Source organism: Homarus americanus, unplaced genomic scaffold (assembly GCF_018991925.1).
Source record: "Homarus americanus isolate GMGI-L3 unplaced genomic scaffold, GMGI_Hamer_2.0 scaffold23458, whole genome shotgun sequence".
NCBI classification, from domain to species: domain Eukaryota; kingdom Metazoa; phylum Arthropoda; class Malacostraca; order Decapoda; family Nephropidae; genus Homarus; species Homarus americanus.
This window is the reverse complement of record NW_024726569.1, coordinates 665,001-689,402: the sequence shown is the minus strand read 5'-3', so window position 1 is coordinate 689,402 and position 24,402 is coordinate 665,001. Positions and strand designations below refer to the sequence as shown.

At 41.8% G+C, this 24,402-nt stretch overlaps 1 protein-coding gene across 4 annotated transcripts in view; it reads right to left on the bottom strand.

Moving 5' to 3' along the window:
• LOC121865646 (roundabout homolog 1-like) overlaps window positions 1–24,402 on the bottom strand; it is a 214,204-nt gene that overhangs the window by 16,734 nt on the left and 173,068 nt on the right. For all 4 annotated transcript variants that reach the window (XR_006088784.1, XM_042365170.1, XM_042365171.1 and 1 more), the window contains exon 9: window positions 16,196–16,544. Coding sequence is in view for 3 of the 4 variants with exons in the window: in XM_042365170.1 (XP_042221104.1) it covers window positions 16,196–16,544 (349 nt within the window). In the remaining variant the exon portion in view is untranslated. The remainder of the gene's footprint in view (window positions 1–16,195; window positions 16,545–24,402) is intronic.

Sequence of the window (24,402 nt, the reverse complement as noted above, 5' to 3'; positions counted from 1 at the left end):
TCCAGGGGGGGGGAGGGGGGTGGAGGAGGAGGTGGCAGCCAACGCGAGGAGGTGATTTCATTCAACATTCATTTGTTTCAAGGAAATGTTTGCTCATCGCGTTTTGGAGGATGTGTAAGGGCGTATTCGAGCCCTTGTTAATGGCATTGTATCGTCGTCAATGGGGCTCAGGTTGGGCTATTGTATGCGGCGGTAACAAGGCATTCTCCCGCAGGCCAGACAGCGGTTGTGGAAATCCGTAGCACACAAGACTCGCCCTCACTTGACGGACCGTGTGGCCTTTGGTTCCTGTGAGGTACGTTTCATCTGTCTGTCTGTCTGTGGTGTATTCTGGGATATTATCTTTTATCTTGATCGGTCTCTTGTCTTGTACCGAGGAATCATGACTGAAGTCTTATCTACTTGTTTATCGTCGGTATATTTGTCAGCATGTCTATTTGTGTATCTGTCTGTCAGGTTGCTTCACGGTCAATAGCGTATATATCGATGTATTTTTTTTCCTTTTTTTCTATTTGTAAGTCTCTTTTTATCAAGGCTTTACTGGCAGATATAGAACGTTCTCCAGTGGATTGTATTTAAACTCCCCTGTAAACACGTCTCGCTATTTTATATTTTCCAATTTCCATATAAAAAAAAAGAACTTCCTTCCAAATAAATGATGGTAAAATAAACTACCAAAGACCATTACTTAAGTGGTGAATATTAACACTTAGACTATTCTTGAAATACTGAGTAAAACAACAACAATAATAATAATACTAATACATCGTTTTCTACACACTGTATCTCTGCAACACGACGAAGCTCTTCCCTTCATGTACTGTGACTGCCGTTGTTTGATGCATATTTAAACATAACACAACACACAGGATGAGTCTGAGTATGCCTGTTGCTCTCGTCCTGTGATTCCTCTTCGACCCCCCTCTCCTGACCTGACGTAATGGGTGGTTCTCGCTGGAGGGATATTTTGATTTTATTTATTTTTATTTTTTGGTTCATGTACGAGACTAAAAGTGGATTCTTGGTTTGTCTTGTTGCATTGTATTGTGTTAAATGATTCTTTGCTTGATATTAGGCTTAATGAGTAGAGGTAATTAAGTCGTTTGGTCTTTAAGTATGTAGTTGCGTCCCTCTCCTCTTCCTCCTTCCTATGCCTCTTCCCTTTCACGATGGATAGAAAGATAGATAGATAGATAGATAAATAGATAGATAGATAGATAGATAGATGGATAGATAGTTGAAAATACAGACAAACAGTCGGACAAATAACAAGAAAATTCCGACAATATTCTTGTCATTTTACTCGAAATATTCTTATAGTCAACGTAATGACGAGACGATAAAGTAAATTACAACAATTAAAACAGGAAAAGGAAATGGTAGGAAAGAGGAATAGTTGCCGAATGGTTGATAGAAGCCTTACGATGAGAGAGAGAGAGAGAGAAAAAAAGAGAGAGAGAGAGAGAGATAGCAGGAAATTGAGAGAGAATGAGAGAGAGCATGATATTGATCTTGTTTACTTCCTCAACATTAGCGTCTACACCATCACCACTGTCTACACCATCACCGTTTACACCATCACCGTTTACACCACCACTGTCTACATCATCACCGTTTACATCATCACCGTTTACACCATCACCGTTTACACCATCATCGTTTACACCATCACCGTTTACACCATCACCGTTTACACCATCACCGTTTACACCACCACTGTCTACACCACCACTGTCTACACCACCACTGTCTACACCACCACCGTCTACACCACCACCATCTACACCACCACCATCTACACCACCATCTACACCATCACTTTCACCACCATCATAAGGGACTCGCCCATATAATCCCCCGTCGGAATGTCTACGGCCGGAAAATATCAATCACAGAGAGTAGCCACAGAGACAAGATCCTCCTATGGGATCCCCCCCCTTAAATCCCCCCTTAACCTCCCTTAACCCCCCTTACTATTCCCCTTTTCTTCCCCCTTCGCTTCTCTCTGTTCTACTAGCCAACTGTGACGACGTTTATCATTCCTTTTCTCTCTCTCCCTTTACCCCTCAATGACCAACAACCTCTCTCCCTTAGCCCTTAACGACCTTCAACCTCTTCCTTCACACCCTTAATGGTCATACACTCCCCCTTACCCCCTCCCAGGCTTTGGTCTCCTCCCCCCCCCCTTAACTGGTGTATATTCTGTATATATTTCCTTCATTCTACTGCCGAAGGAGGAACAGGTTGGGGAGGTTTCCTGATGTCACTTTGATATATTAGTCATTTAGCTTCATACAGGGGAGAGCCTGGGAGAGTTAGCGAGAGACTTGGGAGAGTTAGCGAGAGGGAGAGACTTGGAAGAGGTGCAAAGAGGGGAGAGGGTAAGAGATGCTGGGAGGGAAGAGTGGAGAAAGGGAGGGAAGGAGTGTCTGGGAGAGTTGGGATAAGGTGGAAGAGAAGGGAAAGTAAATGATATGGAGAGAGAAGGGGGAGTGGAGGAGATAGAGAGGAAAGGAATAGTAGATGAGATGTTGAAGGAAGGGTGGATGGAGAATGTAGAGAGAAGTGTAGAATTAAGAGTGGAGGAAATGGAAAGGAAGGAGAAAGTGAATTGGACGAAGGGGAGAAGCGAACTGCTAAAGAATGGATGACATAGTGATGAGGGAGAGGACTGGGAGAGTAACAGGAAGGAAGAAAGAGGGCAGTAATGAGAGATACGAAGAAGGAACAGAGATAAGTCTAAGAGAAGGGGAAGTTTGGGAGAATGGAAGAGATAGGAGGAGGAAGTATCGTACAGAAATGGAAGAGGAAGATGGAAGGAAGTATTGACCAAGAAGCGGATGATTATGAGGGTTATGGAAGAGGGGAGGAACAGGTAAGTATAAAGTGGAGAGATAGAAAGACGTGAAGACAACAGATGTAAGAGAGATAGAAAGACGTGAAGACAACAGATGTAAGAGAGATAGAAAGACGTGAAAACAACAGCTGTAAAAGAGATAGAAAGACGTGAAGACAACAGCTGTAAGAGAGATAGAAAGATGTGAAGACAACAGCTGTAAGAGAGATAGAAACGTGAAGACAACAGCTGTAAGAGAGATAGAAAGACGTGAAGACAACAGCTGTAAGAGAGATAGAAAGACGTGAAGACAACAGCTGTAACACTCTGGGCATCGGGAAGACGAAGCGACACTCTCAAGACACGTATTTTTGAGGATCACTTGGTGTAGATAAAACACTCACCCTTGACCACACCTGTGACTACCTGGTGTGGCGGTATCTCCTTGGACGTGACGTGGATCTGTTAAGGTTGTGAGTTCCCTTTGTTTATCTGGAATATTGGCAGTGACGTGGTCCTTACCCAACATTGGCAATAACGTGGTCTTTATCCAACATTGGCAGTGACGTGGTCCTTACCCAACATTGGCAATAACGTGGTCTTTATCCAACATTGGCAATAACAAGGTCCCCCCCACTGAACGCTTATGATAGGTGTTCGTATTATAATTTGTGTTAACCTTAAAAATCTAATAATTATGTTTATTATTCTCGATGTTTATTCTGTAAATTTTTGTGAGTGTTATTTTTATCATGTAGGACTTTGTAATCACACCTCGTTATTTAAGGTATTGACTCGGTTATTTCACCTTTATACTCTACGGTGTTAATTAGTATGATATTGTGTTTGTCAGGATGTTTATTTCACTTATACTATTGGGGTATATGGGTCACCTGTTTTGTTTATGTCTTTACTCTCTTCCTATTGGTTTATTTATTATTTTACGTTTTTTATTTTTTTATTTTTTTTTTTACGACTTTTGGTTTTTAGTTTTGGTGCAGGTGAAGATTTATAGTACAAGCCCTGGTGGTTCTCTGCCCTTGTGTACTGTACTGTTCTGTTCTGTTGTGTCAAGCTGTTGTAGGGAGATGAGAAATTAAACTGGTCTATGTATGAGAGCTATGTTGAATGTGTGAGCGTGCATGTGTGTGTGTGTGGGGGGGGGGCTAGGGGGGTGGTAGGGGGAGAGGAAGTAAAGTGCTAATCTGTTCTAAAAATTGTTACATTTTTAGTTACATGGAATAATTCTAAGGTCATGCAATCTGTGCCGGTAGTTATATTACGGTAATAGAATTTTTTCATTGCAAATTGGAACACCTTTCGAAATAATTATCCGAAATAATTAGTTCCCAAATGTACATAACATATATTTCACATAATCGTTTCAGTATTTCGTATTAAAACATACAAAAAAATGAGGTAGAGGAATGCAATATATACAGTTTCACAACCATAAAAAAATATCACTTTTCCTTAAGATGAACACCCCCGTCAGCCGAGCTTTACCTAGTATGCAAATTACCCCTTAGTTTGTTTGGCACAGATCCTTACCTCACTCACGACGACTTCTCTCAAGACACAACTCTCAACTTCCACGATAAAGTTTGGTGTAATTTTTGGGTAAAGTTTTTATTGTGTGGGTAAAGACGTGTAAAATATTAAGTATTGTGGGGTTTATAGTTCACTTGGTGCTGCAGTGTAATGGCCAGTTAATTGGGGTCTTTCATGATAGTTCCCAGCGTCATCTAATCCACACATGACTGGTCAAATGGGCCCCAAGTCTTAGAAAGCCCTAACCCAACCCAACCCAACCCAACATGTTAGAATATATTTAGATTGGTTGAGTTAGGTTATATTTTCTTTGGTTAAGGTAGGTTAGGTTAGGTTTGGTTAGGTTAGGTCAGATGACTTCAGAGGTTACGTTAAGGACTTCTGACGCGACACTTGTGGATGAGAGATGGAAACAGGAATTAAAGAGCCAATGTTGTATAGAGTCAGTGTTGTATTGAGCCAGTGTAGTAAAGAGCCAGTGTAGTAAAGAGCCAGTGTAGTAAAGAGCCAGTGTAGTAAAGAGCCAGTGTAGTAAAGAGCCAGTGTAGTAAAGAGCCAGTGTAGTAAAGAGCCAGTGTAGATCAAGAAAGAGCCAGTGGTAAAGAGTCATGTTGTGAGTCAGTTAGTAGTCAGTGTAGCAGTAGTCAGTGTAGTGTAGTAAAGAGCCAGTGTAGTATGTAGTATGTAATCTCATCAGTGTAGCATAGTCAGTGTAGTTTAGAGCCAAGATCTAGAGTCAGCCAGAATTGTTTGGGAATTTAACTGAATTCTTTGGGAGTTTGGAGGATGTGTGTCAGTTAGTTAGCCGAGCTTTGTTGAACTCAGAGAACATGAGGTACAGTAGTTTAGTTAACTTTTATCTTTCTTTATGTATATAGTGTGTGTGTGTCCGTCTGTCTTCCTTTCCTTAATATATTCTTTCCTCTCTCTCTCTCTCTCTCTCTCTCTCTCTCTCTCTCTCTCTCTCTCTCTCTCTCTCTCTCTCTCTCTCTCTCTCTCTCTCTCTCTCTCTCTCTCTCTCTCTCTCTCTCTCTCTCTCTCTCAGCAACACTCGCGCATTTTTTTACTTTAGCCTCATTTGTTTATCGCCTACCAACGACCGCTTCACTGAGAGAAACTTAACCTTAATTTGGTCGTGGATTACAGCGGCCAGGGGACAATGGTCTCTGATACGCCAGGGAACAGACTCCACAATGGCCTTTCAGATGGGTATCGGGGAGACCCTCACTGGGATCTCACGTAATCAGAAAATGCTTAACATAGCTCGTGCTCTCTGTAGCGTCCGGGACACAGCCAAGCTCAAGCCAGCCAGCCAGCCAGTCAGCCAGCCAGCCAGCCAGCCAGCCAGCCAGCCAGCCAGTCAGCCAGCCAGATAGACCCCTGCAAGCCTTTGTTCCATCGTTCCAGCCGGCCACTAACGCTACTAAACTGTTATGCTGCGCTATGCAAATTCTGCCGCTATGCTACCCTGGATAATATACACTACTGGGCTGTAGGCCGAATAATTCTGAGTACCTTTTTGTTTTGTTTTTAGTTATGGTAAAACACCCTTGCAGGTTTATCTTGTTTGCATATCTTTCACATAGGAAACTAGGATAATAACCCGCTGGTGGGCAAGATACGCGATTAAGATAGCCTGAGAATGGCCTATAACTTGCCAGGAGGGACAACGGACGTGAGTGATAGGGAGTGAAAGAGTATTTTGGTGGGTCACTTAACCTATTAAATGTTGCCTCGAGAGATGTTTTTTTGAGTTGGTAATATTTGTGTTCTGTCTGACCTGGTGCCAAGAGAAGCTGGTTTGATAGGAGGGAAGTAAGTCTCAGAAGATGATGTTTATGGTCTATTAAAAATATATATATAAGGGAAGTTGATATAAGTATCTTTTATTACGTTTTATTATTATTATTAGTAGTAGTTGTAGTACACGAGACCAATGACGTACTGTACATTCACCTCATCGGTTTACTAACACAACAAAAATAATGATAATAACAAGAAATAAGAAATAGAAACATTCCCTTTGGTGCCTCGGAAACAACTTTACATATAATCTCCTTAAATTACAAAACTAGACTCATTAGTTTTGTAGTCCTGCGATAACTCCTTCTCTCCTGCCCTAACAAAAGTCTTAATACTTTCGCCAAGTTGTAGAAAATATCTTAAACTTTGGGGTCAAGGGGAGGGGGGTCTAAAGCAACGGAAAAGCAGTGAGAAAAGTACCCTCCTCCTTCCCCTCCCTCCTCCTTCCCCCTCCTCCTCCTTCCCCCTCCCTCCTTTCCCCCCTTCCTCCTTTCCCCCCTTCCTCCCTCCAGTAAGATAGTATCGGCGGAAAGATACGGACAACGACGACGCGGAAGTCAACGGTAATGGGTTCTGATTCTCAAAGTTTCGTATGCCATTATTTCCCTCGTAACTGAGGGACTTGCAGAGTTGTATGGTCGTAAGATGACGTCGAAGGTACACTCGAGAGACTACTGTGAGTAATTGTGCTGTTATTCTCTATTAACGGATTGAAGTTAAGGAAAGAATCTCTAACACACACACACACACACACACATACATTATTATTACTACACTACTACTTTGCTGTCACTCGGAATTGCGTATGAAGATCATCTAGCGATGAAAGAGATATAAGTTACTAATGATGTCATCTTCGTTGGTGAGCTCTTGAGATGGCTCGAGAGGCCGTTATGGGACCTTGCAGGGTTGTCCACAGAGTTGCACGTGTGCAGGGCTACCTCTAGTGAGGAAGGGGCGGCTGCAGCATCTGTCCAGCGCTGGCGCTTGTCTGCCTCGGTATGCAATCGAGTTAACTCGAAAATATCTACACCTCGTGTGGTGCTCCTCCAAGTGTTACGGTGTGAATTGATCGTGTCCCAGGTAAGGGGGTCGATGTGGCACTCTTTCAAGCTTGTCTTAAGACTATCCTTATACCTTTACCGTTGCCAGCCAGCATTCTTTAGATGACTGTAGAGTAGCTACTGTGGCAGTCTACTGTCTTCATGCGGGTAACATGACCGGTTTAACGGAGTTATTTATGGATAATGTTAGTCTCGATGGTCCTACAATTGTCCTAACTTGTCTTCCCAGCGGACTCGGAGGATGGAACGTAGATTACGTTGGTGAAAGTTTTCAAGTGCCTTGGGATATCTCCTGTATGTGACCCATGTTTTGCTGCCATATAGCAGGGTGGGGAGGACCACTGCTCGATATACGTGCAGACTTGAAGAAAATTTCAGCTCCTACAAGTGAAGATACGGGTACGCAGTCTTACAAAGGACTGAGACACATTTGAACCTATAATGGATCTCTCCATCGATGTCCGCGGTGTTGGTCAGGTGAGAGACAAGTTACACGACACAGTTAATGTTGGAGAAGTTGTTCCGTTAATCTGAATGGGCGGTGGAGGCGCGGCTGAACCAAGGTCGGGCTGGAACAGAATCTGTTTTGCGTACGTTCATCTCAAGACCAAAGTGTGCATACACATCTGTGTAGGTGTTCAAGATCTCTTGTGGGTTAAGTTCAGTGTGAGCAACAAAGGTGAGGTCGTCTGCATACTGAACTTTAGTGCCTGGAGTCATCTCTAGTTGAAAAGTCCATACATGCACGCACACACATGTATGTCACTGAATCCTCAGCCAATGACTGGCTTGGAATTCCGTCAACAGCCATATTTGTTCCCTCCCAAGTCAGTGTCCCTATTGTAAGGGAGGACGCTCCCCTCCGGGGGGTCACTTGGGTGCTGAGTGTGTGTGTGTGCGTGTGCGTGCGCGTGCGAATCTCTGGTGGCTGGCGGTGGATCAAGTAATCCCAAGTCAAGAATGAGAGGAATGGGAGACCAGACTTGGAGTAAACGTCCGACAAAGTGGGGGGGGGGGAACCGTTACCAATGAGCCTTAATGTAATGGCGTCAAGGGTGTTATGGTGTTAGGGTGTAAGGGTCTGAGGGTGTTATGATGTTAGGGTGTTAGTGTCTGAGGTTGTTGGGGTGTAAGGGTGTGGGGATATTAGGGTGTTAGGGAGAATGTGAGGGTGTTAGGGAGACTGTTAAGAGTGTGAGGGTGTTAAGGTGTGGGGATGTTAGGGTGTTAGGGAGCGACGGTGTTAGGGAGACTGTTAAGAGTGTGAGGGTGTTAAGGTGTGAAAGTGCTTATGGAATTCTGGAGTATATATATATATATATATATATATATATATATATATATATATATATATACTCTCTCTCTCTCTCTCTCTCTCTCTCTCTCTCTCCACCAATCCTGTGGTTTTAAGGCCTGCTTGTACTCCATTCGCTGGCTGCTGTATCAGCCCACGGGGAGGCTCTGTAATTTGATTGGCCACGAGGGTGCCTGGAATGTGGCTGGCGCTGTTACAAGGGATGTTATTGGGTGTGCACTTGTTACCGAAGCTCTGATTGGTTTAAAAGTTGTTAGGTGCATTTTGTTTTCTCATTGGGTTGTGGTTTCATGTTGCACTTGAATTCGGTTTTTAAGAGTCCTCGTTGGCTCTTGAGTTGAAGAGGAAGAACTATGGTTGAGTTTTAAGTCGAAAATAAGAGTAATCAAGAGTTTCCCTGCTGGACGCTACTGAATGTGTACTCTAGTAACGCCACTTAGTCTCTATTTCACTTTTCTTTTCCTTTTGGATTTTGACCAAGACCCAACAATAGACAATAGCGGCAGGGTCATCAACAGGTACACCAACAACCATAACAGCGCCAGAAACAACAGTATTATCGTCAACCATTACAAACAAGAGGACATTATAAACAAACAAACAACAACATTAGCACCAGCAGCGGTAGTCAAAAGAATAACAGGAAACAAAAACAAAAGAGAACACAAAGCGTATACCTTGTCGTCGCTGTCTTTGTGATATTGTCGTCTAGAGAAACCGAATTTAACAAGGCCAGACTTGGTTAAAATTTACTCGTGTTGACAACTAACAAACCTCTGCCATAAAGATACATCACGACCCTCCCCCCCCCTAACCCGGTGATGACACAGGGCCATTACGACTCCCGGAACTGCTTAATGACCCGAGTTACGGGTATTAAACCCTATCCAAGCCTAGACCAAGGGGTTAGGGCACCTCTTGTGAATTTTAGTGGAGAGATGGGTATCTGGTAATACTGGGGGAGTGACATAAGGCTGCCTCGCGGGTCTTGTATCATTAAAGAACATTGTATTAGTTTTGTCTCGTGCGTCTGGTATCACTGAGGGCATTTTATTTAAGGTATATCCTGCATCTGGTATCACTTGACAATGCAGTGGGGGAATCCCGTGAATGTAGCATCTGTGAACTAGCAATGAATTAAGGCTGTTCCACTGGTCTGGTACCACTGTGAACATTGTACAAGGATGTCTCACGGATCTGGCATCACGGGGACAATGAATTTAGGGTGACCCGCTGGCCTTGTGCCATGAAGGACATACAGAATTGGTGTTGTCCTGCAGTTCTGGCATCACTGAGGAGATTGCAGTAGTGATGTCACGCGTGTCTGGCATTGCTTGGAGCACGGTAATAGGGATGTTTCTCTTGTCTGGTGCTATTGTTGACGTTACACACACACACAAACACACACACACGTACACACGCAAGCACACACGCACGCACACACCCACACACCCACACACACACACACACACACACACACAATACACCACACCACCCATACACACACACACACGCACCACATCACACACACACGCACACACTTGCCCTGATTAAAGTGGCATGTAAGTTTCTTTTGTGGAAATAATAATAATAATAATAATAATAATAATAATAATAATATCTACTGTCCACGAACAATACTGAATCCATATCAAGTATTGTTCATCGCTATTAAAAATTCTATTGAAGTGGACAAGAAAATTATAATTAAGAAAAAATTGCATATTTTTTAAGTATGAAATTAATTGAAACGTATAATAGTTTATGCTCTGTAGTTAATTTTTTTCTCGCTCTGACATATCGTTAGGTTAGGTTAGGTTAGGTTAGGTTAGGTTAGGTTAGGTTAGGTTAGGTTAGGTTAGGTTAGGTTAGGTTGGTTAGGTCAGGTCAGGTTAAGTGAGGTTGTATGCTTTGATATTTTATTTTTGTTTTCAGTCCAGCATATCGTTAGAAAAAATGTGTTTGCTGGTCATTACAAAGAGTTGGCAATCATCAAACATCTATTTGAAGGAGAAAAAAATCTAAATAAAAGTTTGATCTTAAAAATTGGATCAAACGCGGCGGATCATCTGTACATGAGGATGAATTTAAGTCCTATGAGTGTGTGAGAGAGAGAGAGAGAGAGAGAGAGAGAGAGAGAGAGAGAGAGAGAGAGAGAGAGAGAGAGCACTCCACCATATCATCATAATTTAAAAAAAAAATCCTGATTATTTGAGTATTTATAATAAATCCTTCAACAATTAAAAATAAAAGTTTAAGTATAAGCTAAATGCACTAAGTATGTTTTGCTTTTTTCATAACATAAACATGATGCTCTTAGCCTGTAGTGGCTCACCGTCCCTTATTATTCTTATTATTATTATTATTATTATTATTATTATTATTATTATTATTATTATTATTATTATTATTATTAGGAATAATAGTTGTAGTAGTGTAGTGGTAGTAGTAGTATTAGTAGGAATAGTAGTAGTGTAGTAGTAGCAGTAGTAGGAATAGTAGATATTGACTATGAGGCAAAAGTCACTGAATGCCGCATAGATCTGCGGCTCAACTAATTCAACACAGATAGGATAGCTTATTATGTATTAGGATATTTAATATTAAGGTAATAATATGGCGTCAAAGGTGTGGCTATTGGGGGAGGCTGGAGGCCATTAAAAAGAATCGTAGTCGTAGTAAAAATAGTAGTCGTAGTAGTAGTATTCGTCACCTGTGTTCGTCACCAGGTCCTTAAAACATAAATGAATAACACAGTGCTTCATCTCTCATCGTCACCATCATCATCGACTCGCCTCTTGTGCTCCTATTTCCATAATTCACTCATTAGATCGCCATTAATTCTCCCACCGTCACGGAGCGAAAATGAGTATCACGGGAAAATGTTCTTCTCCGCCCCCCCAAAAATAAAGAGTGATAGACAGACAGACAGACGAGGAAAAGAATGGGAATTTTACTACTATTTCTACTACTATTACTACTACTATTCCTACTACTACTACTATACAGGGGTATATATGATGTAGTCACAGGTTCGTATATCGTAGCTACAGTTATTCTTTGCTGTAGGAATAATATACAATACAATACAATACATGTAGCTACCGACACAATCATCACATTTATGGTGCATGATTGTTTTCCCTTTTTTATGTACACGTTATATGCCGGCCGGTGGTGTATGCAACAAGGGGCCGTGATGAATGCAGTGTGTAAAATATTTGAATGAAATATATGCAATATGTAAATTATGACCTGAAAAAAAAATGCGTTGCGGAAAGTCTACTGCATGAGGAGATTTTTATTTGTTCTAGTTGGATATAAATGTGTGTGTGTGTGTGTGTGTGTGTGTGTGTGTGTGTGTGTGTGTGTGTGTGTGTGTAGAAAGAGAGAGAGACTAGGTATTAATTTTCAGGGTTTCTTCACGTATAATCTAACCTAACCTAACCTTATTATTTGCTCATTTCACTTGACATAAAACTGACACAAGAACCATGAGTGTCATCCATAGTATTTTGCTTTCCTTTATAGCCAATTAAATCATCATTATTTTATTTACGTTTCGACATCAAATTCCTTTACAACCAATCCGGGCGTCATAATCTCCTCTACAACCAATCACCACCGCATCATGAGGCCCTTACAACCAATCACTACAATATCCCTTTCATTACAACACCATCTTAACGTCCAATCACACGATCATCTCTATTGACCTTCCCCGAATCACAGCATCGTCTTCTTGAACCACCTCCAATCACAGCATCATCTCCACCAGCTTCCCCATCCAATCAAAGCATCGCCTTACGACCCAATCATTGGTTTTAGAAATGTTTCTTGAGGAGGTAGGACAGGTCTGGGGAGGCACGAGGCACATCCTACCCCGTCGACCTCCGAGGAGGTAATGACGCACGAGACGTCGGCGGGCAGACAGACAGACAGACAGACAGTTAGGAAGGTGTTACGTGAGGGTGAGGCTCGCTTCTCTTGCCTACTGGGAGAGATTTACTCGGGGATACTCGTTTTTCAGCCCACTCAGTGTTGACAAGTGGAGACTCGTATTTCAGAGACCGAGTGTGGCTCGTGTCGAACACCTGGTGGAGGGGTACAGTCGTTTTTTATCTCGCTCGGGGTTAAAAATCGTAGTATTTTTTTTACCTCTTTGTTTTGAGGCTGAGTGAGGCTCATTTGTCTCACCTGCTGAAAGAGAAAGACTCGTGTTTCAGCGAGCTTGAGGTTAGCAAATGACAGTGTGGAGTTTATGTGATTTCAATGGGTCAGAATGGGATTAAAATGAGCTAGTGTTTAGAAAGTCTTAATTGTCGTTGTTCTACATCAGTTACTCCGTCGTTAGTGGTATTGTTGTGACGTATTCAGTTTCTTTATATCAGTTATTTGTTGACTTGGGTGATCGTAATAAGAGTATGCTTAAGTGATTCTTGTGTGTTATTGCCATACATAGAATCAGAATACATATTTATTCACACTTATGACTTGCTACCAATAGCAATATTATTCTTCAGTGTGAGTGATTACTTCTGAGTGACACTTCTGAATGGTACTCTCGGGCGACAATCCAGAGTGGCCCTCCTTATTGACTCGAAAATGACATCTCTGAATGGCACCCCTGACTATGGGGCACTCCTCAGTGACACTCGATAAACCTAAGTAAAAAATAAAATAAATACGGAAACATTCGGAAATAAAAGGAAAAAAAATCCCCCGCCGCAGTTTTTTCAATAAAATCGATTCATATTTCTGGAGTGTGGAGCAGAATGGAGAGAAAGTGTAGGAGTGTGGTAATGGTGCCCGCGATGGACAGCACGGGAAAAATTGTCTGTTGCCCTGAGTGGCTGCTCCGTGGGGGGGGCTGCTGAGGAGAGTGGATGGGAGAGGACTAGGGGGGGGGGAAGGGGGAGAAAGGGTTTGGAAAAAGAAGGGAGAATAAGGAAGATGGGTGTAGAGATGTGAGGGAGGGTGAAGGGTTAGGGTATGGATACAATAGCCTATGGGGAATGAGAAAGGAAGGGGGAAATAAAGGGACAGTGGGAGGGAAATGAAGGGAAGGGGTTGAAAGGATGACAAGGGAAGGGAAAGGAGATAGTAGGGAAGAGTGTAGGGAGGAAAGGAATGTCTGAGGTAGGAGAGAAAGGGGGACGGGAGAAAATAGGTGGAGATAGAGGAATTGGAATGGGGGAAAGAAAAACAGAGAGAGAATGGGGGTGAACATGAATAGGGAGGAAAAGGATAGGCAGGAAATAAAATAGATTAGAGAAAGAAGAAGAGAAATACAAGGAAAACGGGACAGAAGGATAAAAATGGGAAAGGAAAGGGAGCATCAAAGCGAAGAGAAAAGGGCGTATGAAAAAATAGAGAAAAAAATCGAATTGGGGTATGGAAGAGGAGGAGGAGATAGAAGAGAAGGACTGTGTTGAAGAGAGCAGAGTGGGATAGAGGTGAATGAGAAAGAGAAGTGAGAGAGAGGAGAGTGCGAAGGAGGGAAGTGGAAGAGAGAAGAGTGAGATAGGGAAATAGGAAAGGGAGAAGAGAGGGAGTGGGAAAGGGGGAGGTAGTAGGAGAGGAGGGGGATACCAGCCCGAGCCGCTTCCGTCTGGCAGTGACACTTCGTCGTGATTTGCAAAGAGGGAGTTGGACGCTGCCGGGCCAGGAGAAAGAGAGAGAGAGAGAGAGATCTTCAAATAAACAGATAGAGAGGCATACAGAAAATAGACACAGACAGACAGACAGTAAAATGAGACAGACTGACAGGACAGACACCACGTATCTCTGGTTAAATAACTTAGAGAATGTGTGTGTGTGTGTGTGTGTGTGTGTGTGCGCGTGTGCGTGTGCGTGTGTGTGTGTGTGTGTGTGTGTGTGTGTGTGTTCATCACTTTGACGCTAATTTCCCCCTTGTTTTCAGTCTAAATAAGGCCTCCTTTCTTCCCCGCTCGTCTCTCGCTCAAGTTTAGCATTTTCTTTCACCTTAGGAGAATGTTAATTAATTTCTTTCCCGAAGCTTGTTTGGAATGTCGACGACTTGTTTGTTTTTGGAATGTCGGTGCTTGTTTGTTTGGAATATGTACTGCTTGTTTGGGATGTTGAAGATTGTTTGGATTGTTGACTTTTGTACGGATAATAGACGTTTGTACGGATAATAGACGTTTGTACGGATAATAGACGTTTGTACGGATAATAGACGTTTGTACGGATAATAGACGTTTGTACGGATAATAGACGTTTGTACGGATAATAGACGTTTGTACGGATAATAGACTTTTGTATGGGTAAAAAAGATTTGTGCTGATTTGTTTGTTTGGAATATCAGCGTTTGTTTGGATTGTTGAGAGTTTGTTTAGACTCACGTTTGTGTAGATAATTAACGTGTGTTTGGATTGTCCTGTCACACACACACACACACACACACACACACACACACGCGTATAATGAGCTTTTTACTCTTTGTCTAGAAGAGATGGAAGTGTCTTTTTGTGGTTAATGTCATTAACATCTGGACTCTTCAGTTCTTGTGGAGAAAATGTTGATTAATGATGCGTAGACTGTGAGTGAGTGAGTGAGTGAGTGAGTGATATAAACTTAAGACCTGCATGTATGTTAAAAGACTAGAATATATCATTGCCTTTGTCATTATCGTCAAGACCTTAATACCTGTCGAGAAATTGTTGACTCATGTTCAGTGGGTCGTGTGTACCTGTAGGAACTGCAGGAGCGGTCTTACGTGGGAGGATTTGTTGATTAGTATTTAAAGTCTCAGACGAAAATTACTTCAAGGGAGAAATGAACTAAAACAGAAAATAGCTGATACAGTGAAACTTCTATTTAACAGAATATACGGCGATGAAAGTCCGTTATATCAAGGGTATATTATATGTGAAATTTCCATCAAACGGATTATATGGAGAGAGAAGTCCGTTATATGGAGGTTTCACTATATGTACAGTGTTGCTTGTGTTGCTGCAGTAATTTTTAATGTATTGATTCTAGGGCAACACTTCAATGCCTTAACTTCAATTTCTAGTTAGTTTCTGGGGATAGTAATGGTCCACTAGACTAAAGCGCTTGGTTTCCACAGCTCTAGACGTGGGTTCGATTCTCACATCCATTACTGCTTTAATTTTTCAGGTCTTACCTTCGCTTTGGGCCGTCCTCCCATTTACACTCTTTATATAAATTACAATTCAACGTAAATATTTGTGTTGGGGTTTATCAAAAGTCATAGAATTAGATGAAAATGATTTGTACTTGTTATTAAAGGCGGAGTTTTGAAGTTAGTGACGTTAGTTACTTTAGAATGAAAAAGAAAAAAAAAAACGAATTATATATGCAAAAGAGGATATAGAATTAAGAGAAAGGAATGTTCGTATTGATCACTGAGGGCGGTTCACTTGTGTTCATGACGTTACTGTATTTATAACGAGCACATATTTCACCCTCAAAAACAAACTAGGTAGAACAAAAATGGAATAAAATAAAATACTGATAATTGAGGTTGGCCAATATGGATGTATTGGCATAAATGGTTGGTTTTTTTATTTAGGTAGAGATATATAGAGGGGAAAAATGCTTTACGTTTATAATTATTTATTATTTATTTGTTGTACTGACCGTTGAGTGTGGGTAGCTTGGAGGCCTTGTTGTGGAACCTCCTGATGTAGAGGAGAACCACGAACACCATCAAGAGGAAGAACATGGCCCCTCCCACCAGCACGATGAACCATGCCTCTCGCACCACGCCCTCTGACCCTGCGTGGCGATTGGCTAGTGGGTTGAGCAAGGCTGGGTCTGTCTGTAGCCTGATTGGTTGAGAGGATGGTCCCTCCCCCATCTTGGAATGCGCTGATAGACTGACGGAGTAGATGTGACCTGGGATGAGGGGTGCCAACTGGTAGGTGAAAGTAGAGGAATTGACAGTCTTGTTGAGGAAGATGGAACTTCCATTGACGAACGCTAGGATCTGGAAGAAAGAGAAAATAAATGAGCCAAGAAAATAATAAATTCAAATCTGCCATAAATAAAAATACAAATTTCCTTAACAATTAACAAACTTTTCGTAATGATGTTATTTCCTAGACGATCAACAAGTAAATTATTTTCTCAATCAAATTATACAACTAAAAGAGAGCCATTATACACGACGTCTTCCCCCTCCCTCCCTCCCCCATACTCGACCTCTTAAAATACCCATAACACTAAAACTACATAGGTTAACCTCTCACCCTTCACTCCCAAACACTAACTCGTCGTACTACTCATCCACACCAAATTTAGAGTCAATGCAATTAGTCTATGGCAAGTTATCGAACGGAAACCAAATTTGATAGTAACGGGCGGACGAACGGCCATCATCAATTCCCACTGGTTTAGTCCCCCCAAATATCGGTAGAAAGATGATAGAAAACGGGACAGAGTAATTTTTAAATGTACGTTTTCTTTGGACGTCAACCCTTGTGTCGTGTTTCAGTTGTATCGGTGAATCAGTTTGTGAGGTGTTTTCTCCACACACACACACACACACACACACACACACACACACTTAAACAAACACCAAGCTGTAAAGTGAAAACAATAACCTCTAGGCTTTGTAGGAAGGGGACGAAGATTAAAGAATAACAAGGCAAAGCAAAAGAAGAAGATAGGAAAATATAGATTAAAATATAGATTATGAGAGGAGTAAAATAATACGTAGGTGGGAAGTGGAAAATCGAAGAATAACAAGGTGGAGAAAAGAAGCGTTAAGATAGGCAAATATAAAGAAGAATAAGGATGAGAGGAAGAATAAAAGATATATGCGAGAGGTAATGATAATAAAGTAATAAAGGGAAAGAGAAAGGAAAGGAAAAGTGAGAGAGAAAAAGAGAGATTGATATTAAATTAGAAAAGAAAATAAAATATGTAAAAAAAAATGTAAGAAAATAAAGAAAGTAGTAAAAATAATTAAATGTAAATAGTGATGTAATAGCGAGAGAAAAATAAATAAGTGTGAAAATAAGGAAGTAGAGGTAATGATAAAGAAAGAGATAAGGAATTATGTAAATGAAGAGATATATGGATAATAAAAAAAAGCAATTAAAAGAAGGTTAACGATAAATAAAAGGTATAAAGAGGAAATGGGATAATTATGGAGAACAAAAGAAAAAAGGAAAAACATAATAAAGGGGGAAATTAAAATGTAGGAAATAAAGATAAGGATTGAGAGACAATTCGAGAAGAGAAAAGTGATAATACGAACAGAAGAAAAAGAGGAATTGACGAAGAGAAGAGAAATTAAAGGAAAATGATATGACGAAAGAGAGGAAATTAAATGAGGAAGAAAGGAAAATAGAACGAATCATAAGACTAAGAAAAGAAAGATTAAGGAAACATGGCATCGAGGAAAAATTATGGATAAAAAAAGAGAGAGAGAGAGAGAGGGCGGGGGGGGGTAGAGAGGAGGTAGAGGAGATCCCGTGGCCTCCAGCCCGGCCGCCTCACACAATCCATCATCTTCCACTCACACACAGAAATTGGTCACTGTTCCCCGTCCACGTTATTATCTCAGCTGATGGAAGTGGTCTAACACGCTCCTCTCCTCCCTACCCTACCCTACCCTCCTCCCTACCCTACCCTCCTCCCTACCCTACCTCCTCCCCCTACCCTACCCTCCCCTACCTACCCTCTCCCTACCCTACCTACCTCCTCCTACCTACCTCCTCCCTACCCTACCTATCCTCCTCCTACCTTCCTCCCCTACCTTCCTCCTACCCCTACCCCTACCTTCCTCCCCTACCCTACCTACCCACTCCTTCCTACCCTCCTCCTCCTACCCCTCCCTCCTCCCTACCCTACCCTCCTGTCCTCCTCCTCCCTCCTACCCTTCTACTCCTTTAACCTTCCATTCCCCTTTTTCCTATTGATCATTACCTCTACCCATCCTCATCCCAACTCTCCTCTAGCCTCCTCCCTACTCTCCTCCTTCTCCTCCCTACCCTCCTCTTCCACCTTCTTTCCTCCACCTTTCTCTTCTATATCCGTCCCCTTTTTCCCTAACGTCCTCTTCCTCCCTGCCTTCTCCTCACCCTCCTCCTCCCCTACCACTCCTCAGCCCATCCTCACCCCCCCCCTCTTCCCTCGCACCCCGCCCCCACACCTCACTCACTCACTCACTCTTCTTGCCGGGTTTTATGCCTCAAAGATTTCATTTAGTACTCTAGAAAAGTTTTGCTCAATTTCTTTTTCTGAGACACCATATAATATTTAGTCTCAAGAGAGGTTATTCGTATATTCAGAAGTGTGTGTGTGTGTGTGTGTGTGTGTGTGTGTGTGTGTGTGTGACCTTGTTTGGTGTCCTCAGTATTTTTTTTTTACCTGGAGGAACTAATTTTGTTTCCTTAATTTTTTTGTCTCGGCTCATTCATGTTGCTCAAAAAGTTCAATTAACTCACTATGTGGTCTTATGAGGTTTAATGCTTGAAGGAACTTACATAATGTTCACTAGTTATTATGTCTTACATTAGTTATTGGCCACACGCAAAATAGTTAATGATTGAGAAAAAAAATATATTTTACTGTTTCCTCAACTGGTTTTATGTCTCAAGAAATTATTGGGTGTTCTCGCGAGGTCTAATGTCTCAAAGAACTCACTCAGTGTCCTCGAGAGATTAATACCTCAGTTATTTACTCTGCGAGAACTTTAGGATTTCGCTTTAGGACTACTCACTTTATATACCTTTAAAGTTTTATGCTTCTGAGAATCCGCTGTGTTCGAACGTGATAGCCTGTATAGATGATAACTCTAGTCCTCGTCAAGTTTAATGTTTTGGTAAATATTTGTGAGAGAAGGATTCATTAATAAGGAACGAACCCATGACAGTAACCTCCAACAAGAGCCCTTAACAAGAGTTCCTCCAGCAAGTCCCTCCAGCAGAAGTCCCACCATCAGGATAGTAGAGTATGAAACATCTGTTGGACCCCTTGGCAAGAACCCTCACCAGGATCTTCCAGCAGGAATACCCATTGGAAATCCCATGTAGGAGCCCCGGCAAAAACACTAAACAGGAATCACCAGCAGAAATCCCAAAGCAGAAATCCCAAAGCAGAAGCCCCGGCAAGAGCACTTGGCCATAAACCTAATACCCCTCCAGTAAGAACCCCATCAAAAGTGCTCAGCAGGGGCTCCCAGCAGGAGAACGTCAGGTTGTCAGCAGTGGTCGAGGCAGCCGGTAATCAGTAATATAAAAAAAAGTGAACCTCATCAGAGTTGAAGGTAATTTCTCTCGCTCGTGAGATCCTGACATCAAAGCCCCTCAGACAGACGGACCCCCGCTAACTCGTACCGCACCACTAAGACGCGGGACTGATCGAAACGGTTCTGATATGTCGATTTTAATTTTGGTCTTTTGCTCGTGGGATATTAATCTAGACTTTTTCCCCTCTCTCTCCTTCTTTGGTCTTGCTGGTCTTCAACAGTGGAGTGTCATCAAGGCTAGATCTTCCTCTCCCGTCACCACAGTGTTTTAATCTTTGGTTTGTGAGGGACGAGAGTAATATTTTTTCCTCTTGAGTATCAGTGATAAGATTTTTGTGTAGCATTAACTAGAGTATTGAGGTACACCTTTAGGATGTACCATACGCCTCCGTTACGAGTAATTCCATGTTCTTCCTGACAGACACGTGAAGCAGCCCTGGCGTTTGAGAGATAACTCGGTAATTCCTGGTTTAGATGTAACGAACTGCAAAACTATTTACCGTTCAGCACTCCCATCCCCTTATGTGCTTAGCTGTGCCTACTCTTATATACCATGGGCTCGATTCTCTAACGATCTGACGTTAAATTTTCTCCCTTACGTGAGTATGTGTGAGCGCATCTAACGGGCACATTCGTGTTAGGTCACAGTGATGCAAATGTAATGACGTCAAAATTGCACTGGAACTCAACAGTAACATCACGTGTTCTCTTGTTACGTAATTAAAGTCAACGTTTGGAATACAGTCTCTGGGTGGTCATACTTTTGGGTCTAATATCAACTATGGAAACTCCTTACCACTTGTTCCTCCTCATTGCGTATCTAGTATGACCTTCGTAGTACTAAAACAAAGTGTGTGTGTGTGTGTGTGTGTGTGGATGTCTGTATTAGAGTATAAGACCTCCTGGTGTGTTTATTAATGATACTTGTGCACGTTCATATTGAAACTTGAAGCTTAAACCCCGTAGACTGTCGGATATTAAAGTGGTGTGTTTCATCTGTGTTTACCCTCATACGGCCAGCAGAGGAATGGAGGGTATTGTAAGCGGACTGTGTGTATGGAGGGGTAGGAGGAGGCACAGAGCATACTGGGAATATCAGATATTTTGTAAAGGTTATATTGGCTAGGTTTTGCCATTCCATTGAACATAATAGAAAAAAAATGGTAAAATATAGAGTTATCTTTAGTTATGGTAATCGTTAAGGCTTTCTGTACCTCATCGTGTTGTAGTATGGAGAAATTACCTTTAATTTTACCATGTCATTAAGCGTACTGGCAACCAAAATACGCATCGGTAAATTACCCTTTTACTCTAACGTTGTATTTAATTTGCAATGAATGATAATCCCCCATTCAGTTGATGTTCCATTCACCCTTATACAAGTTGGTATTTTACGCTTATTAAAACACCTGAGTATTTAAGTTGGTGTTACAATGTATTACCAAGTTCTTCAAGCACGTATTCTAGGCTAGTAGATAAACACTAGCTCGGTGGAGGTTAAATTTACTTCCATTTTAAACGTGAAAATTACAGCGAGAAAGAAAAGATTAGGTTTGGTATATTTTCTGTGTAAATAGTCAAGATGGAGGAGAAATATTCAGGGTAAACTCTCAGAGTAATGGGATTCTCAGCGAAACTCTCAAAATGAGGTGATTATCATAGAAAACTCGCTGGTAAGGAAATATCTAAAAATACAGGAATTCACAGTGAAAATTCAAAGGAACTCAAAGGGAAGTAACTCATAGGGAACTCACAAAATAAATAAATCCTCAGAGAAGTGTCAAAATAAAAAGAGTTATCTGGGGGAAAACTCTCAAAATCAGAGTCTTCACACACACACACACACACACACACACACACACACACACACACACACACACCCAAAACAGACACTCAAAATCAAATTCCAGGCCAACCACGGGGATGAGGCCTCGTCACACACACAAAGACCTCCACCACCACAGAACACATGGCCTGGTCGTCATAGCAAGAGGGGCGTGAGCGACGACCTTATGATGACTCGTCACTTAGCACTGTCTCGTCGCTGATGAGAGGTTCAGTGTAGCATAAGGCTGCCGTACGTGTCCTTTATATTGATAAGGATCCTTTAAAGGGGCAGGAAGAGGGGAGGGTGAGAGGAGGAGGAGAGGGGAAGTAGAAGAAGAGAAAGACGTTTCATGGGGTAGAGAGGTGAGTGTATCAGTTAAGGAGGAGGAGAGAAAATTGTTTGTTGTATGGGTTAGTTAAGAGAGAGAGAGAGAGAGAGAGAGAGAGAGCTACTTGGCATCTGTTTTCCCATCGGTTATCAATACGTGTTGTAACAGTGATGGCTCTATCAGTGATATAGGCAGTGATGTGACGGCACTGCTAACTTCCCTCTACCCCCCCCATTAGGTTCCAATGAATACCTAGTGGTGTCTTATGTACTTCTAGGAATAGCCATAATAAGTGTACAAATTAACTCTAGACACGTAGCTCTTTAAACCTAGATACGCGCTCTTAGTTCGATACCTGGACTTATAAAAGCACCGAGAGCATTCCTTAACGCCACCCCACCAGTCTCAAAATATTAATAAGGTGAGATTCTGTAGTTCATTTCACTGTAAAATAATGGCAAGAGTTAAACCAGGAGCAAAAATAAACTCTGACGCAAGAAGGCAGCGACGTAATTATTAAAAAAAAAGGAAACAAAATAATAGTGCTCGACAAACCTGGGTGAAAAATACAGCATGGAAAATAGCTGGAAAAATTCTATAACACGAGAGTAAAAAAAAAAAATATAGTGGTAAAAATAACAACACCATTGTCAAACCTTTCACCAATATCAACACATGCTGTATTAATAAACCGTTAAGTGAATAGATATGCAAATCAAGGTTAAAATAAATGAAGATATGCCATCATTATTCAGAGATTGTAACTTTAATAAAATACCTGAAAACGTTATATTTCCCCCTAGGACTACAAATTGAGAGAGAGCAAATATATACACACCGCGAGCTGATGCAGTTCGTGGCAATAATAATAATAATAATAATAATAATAATAATAATAATAATAATAATAATAAGATGACCCCATCCCATTTATCCTTGTCTAAGATTTTGCGTCGGAAGGAAAAATAAAATGACATAAAAATTTGTGATAAAAGCCGAAGCGAGCGACCACAAGGGGGGGCATCTCGCTCCTCATCTCATTATGTCAACAAAATACGAGGTAAAGGCTGTGACGCTCAGTTATAAGCCGTCTCGCCCTGTATTTTATGCTATGGTAATGAGGCAGGCCAGGACCCATAAAACACCCTTTTGAAAGTCTGCACGAGAAAAGGCTGGACTTTTAGAGTCTCCTTTTCATGAGGCGATCACGACGAAGGGACGAGTTATCTTTGTCGGATGATTTCACATTGCGTTCATTCATATCTTGGGACGTGTCATTAGTAGCTCACGTTCTCTAATGTTCTTGGGTGTGTTATTTTACGTTCACTAATGATCCTAAGGATGTTATAAGTACGTTCAATAAATATTCTACGTAAGACAATACTTTTAACGAGGCATTGTGATCTTTTGAACATATTTAGACCATTCAGAAAAAAGTTGTATTAAAGCGCAATTGAAACATTTCTGGTGAAGTTACTTACATCAGAACGTCCAGGTGAGTCGTACGTGACATCAACTTTAATAGATTAATTAAATAATACTGTGACTCTCTACTCATATTAACTCATTCAGGTACGATTTAGACCAATGTAACAAGTAGACATATAGCCGTATGTCTTAGCACAATGTATGTAGAAATATATTGTGTATATTCCATTCAGTAGGTAGAGCGTGTGGATGTATGTTCACCTGTGTTTAGAAGCTTATCAGATGTTCCCAGGTGTAATACGTGTATCAATATCATCAACACGGTAAGGTTGGTTATTTGGGGGAACACAATACCTCGATATATTCTCTGGGAGTATCGCGGACATTCAGGCATTTACCCTCTGGTTCTCTTCCGCTATTACTTTCCTTTTTCCCTTTCCACTTACATTTCTCTCAATCCCATCTTCACCCCTCTCCTCCTCCTCTATCTTCCCCCCTCCTCATTAGCGATACCCCCACCTCTCTCTCCTCCTTAGTAGTCGACCTCTCTCTCTCTCTCTCTGCTTTTGTTAAACTTCACTTTCTTTTCCGCCTCTCCTTTGTCTTCTTTCTTATCCTGTCCAGCGCTTTCACTCTTGCCACGCCTCCTTGGCCCCTCCCCTTTCTTCCTCCTCCCCCTTCCTTCAAGCTGCCCATTTCCTCAGGTTTCCCCTCGCCCCTCTCCCCCAGGTCCTCCCCTCCCTTCCATCGCTCAACTCTCCCTCAACTCCTCCTCCTACTTCGTATCCTTCTTTCTCCCTTTCACCCCTATGCTCTTCTCCTCCCCTTCCCCCTCCTCCTTTCTCCCATTAGTCTCTTTCCGTAACATCCATTTCTCCAGTCTTCCTCCTCCTCCTCCTCTTTTATTTTCCACGTGCCTTCTGTTCCGTCACCTCATTCTTCCTTTATCTACCTCTTCCCCCTTTCTATCACTCCCCTTTCTTCCTCCCCTTCTTCTTCTTCCT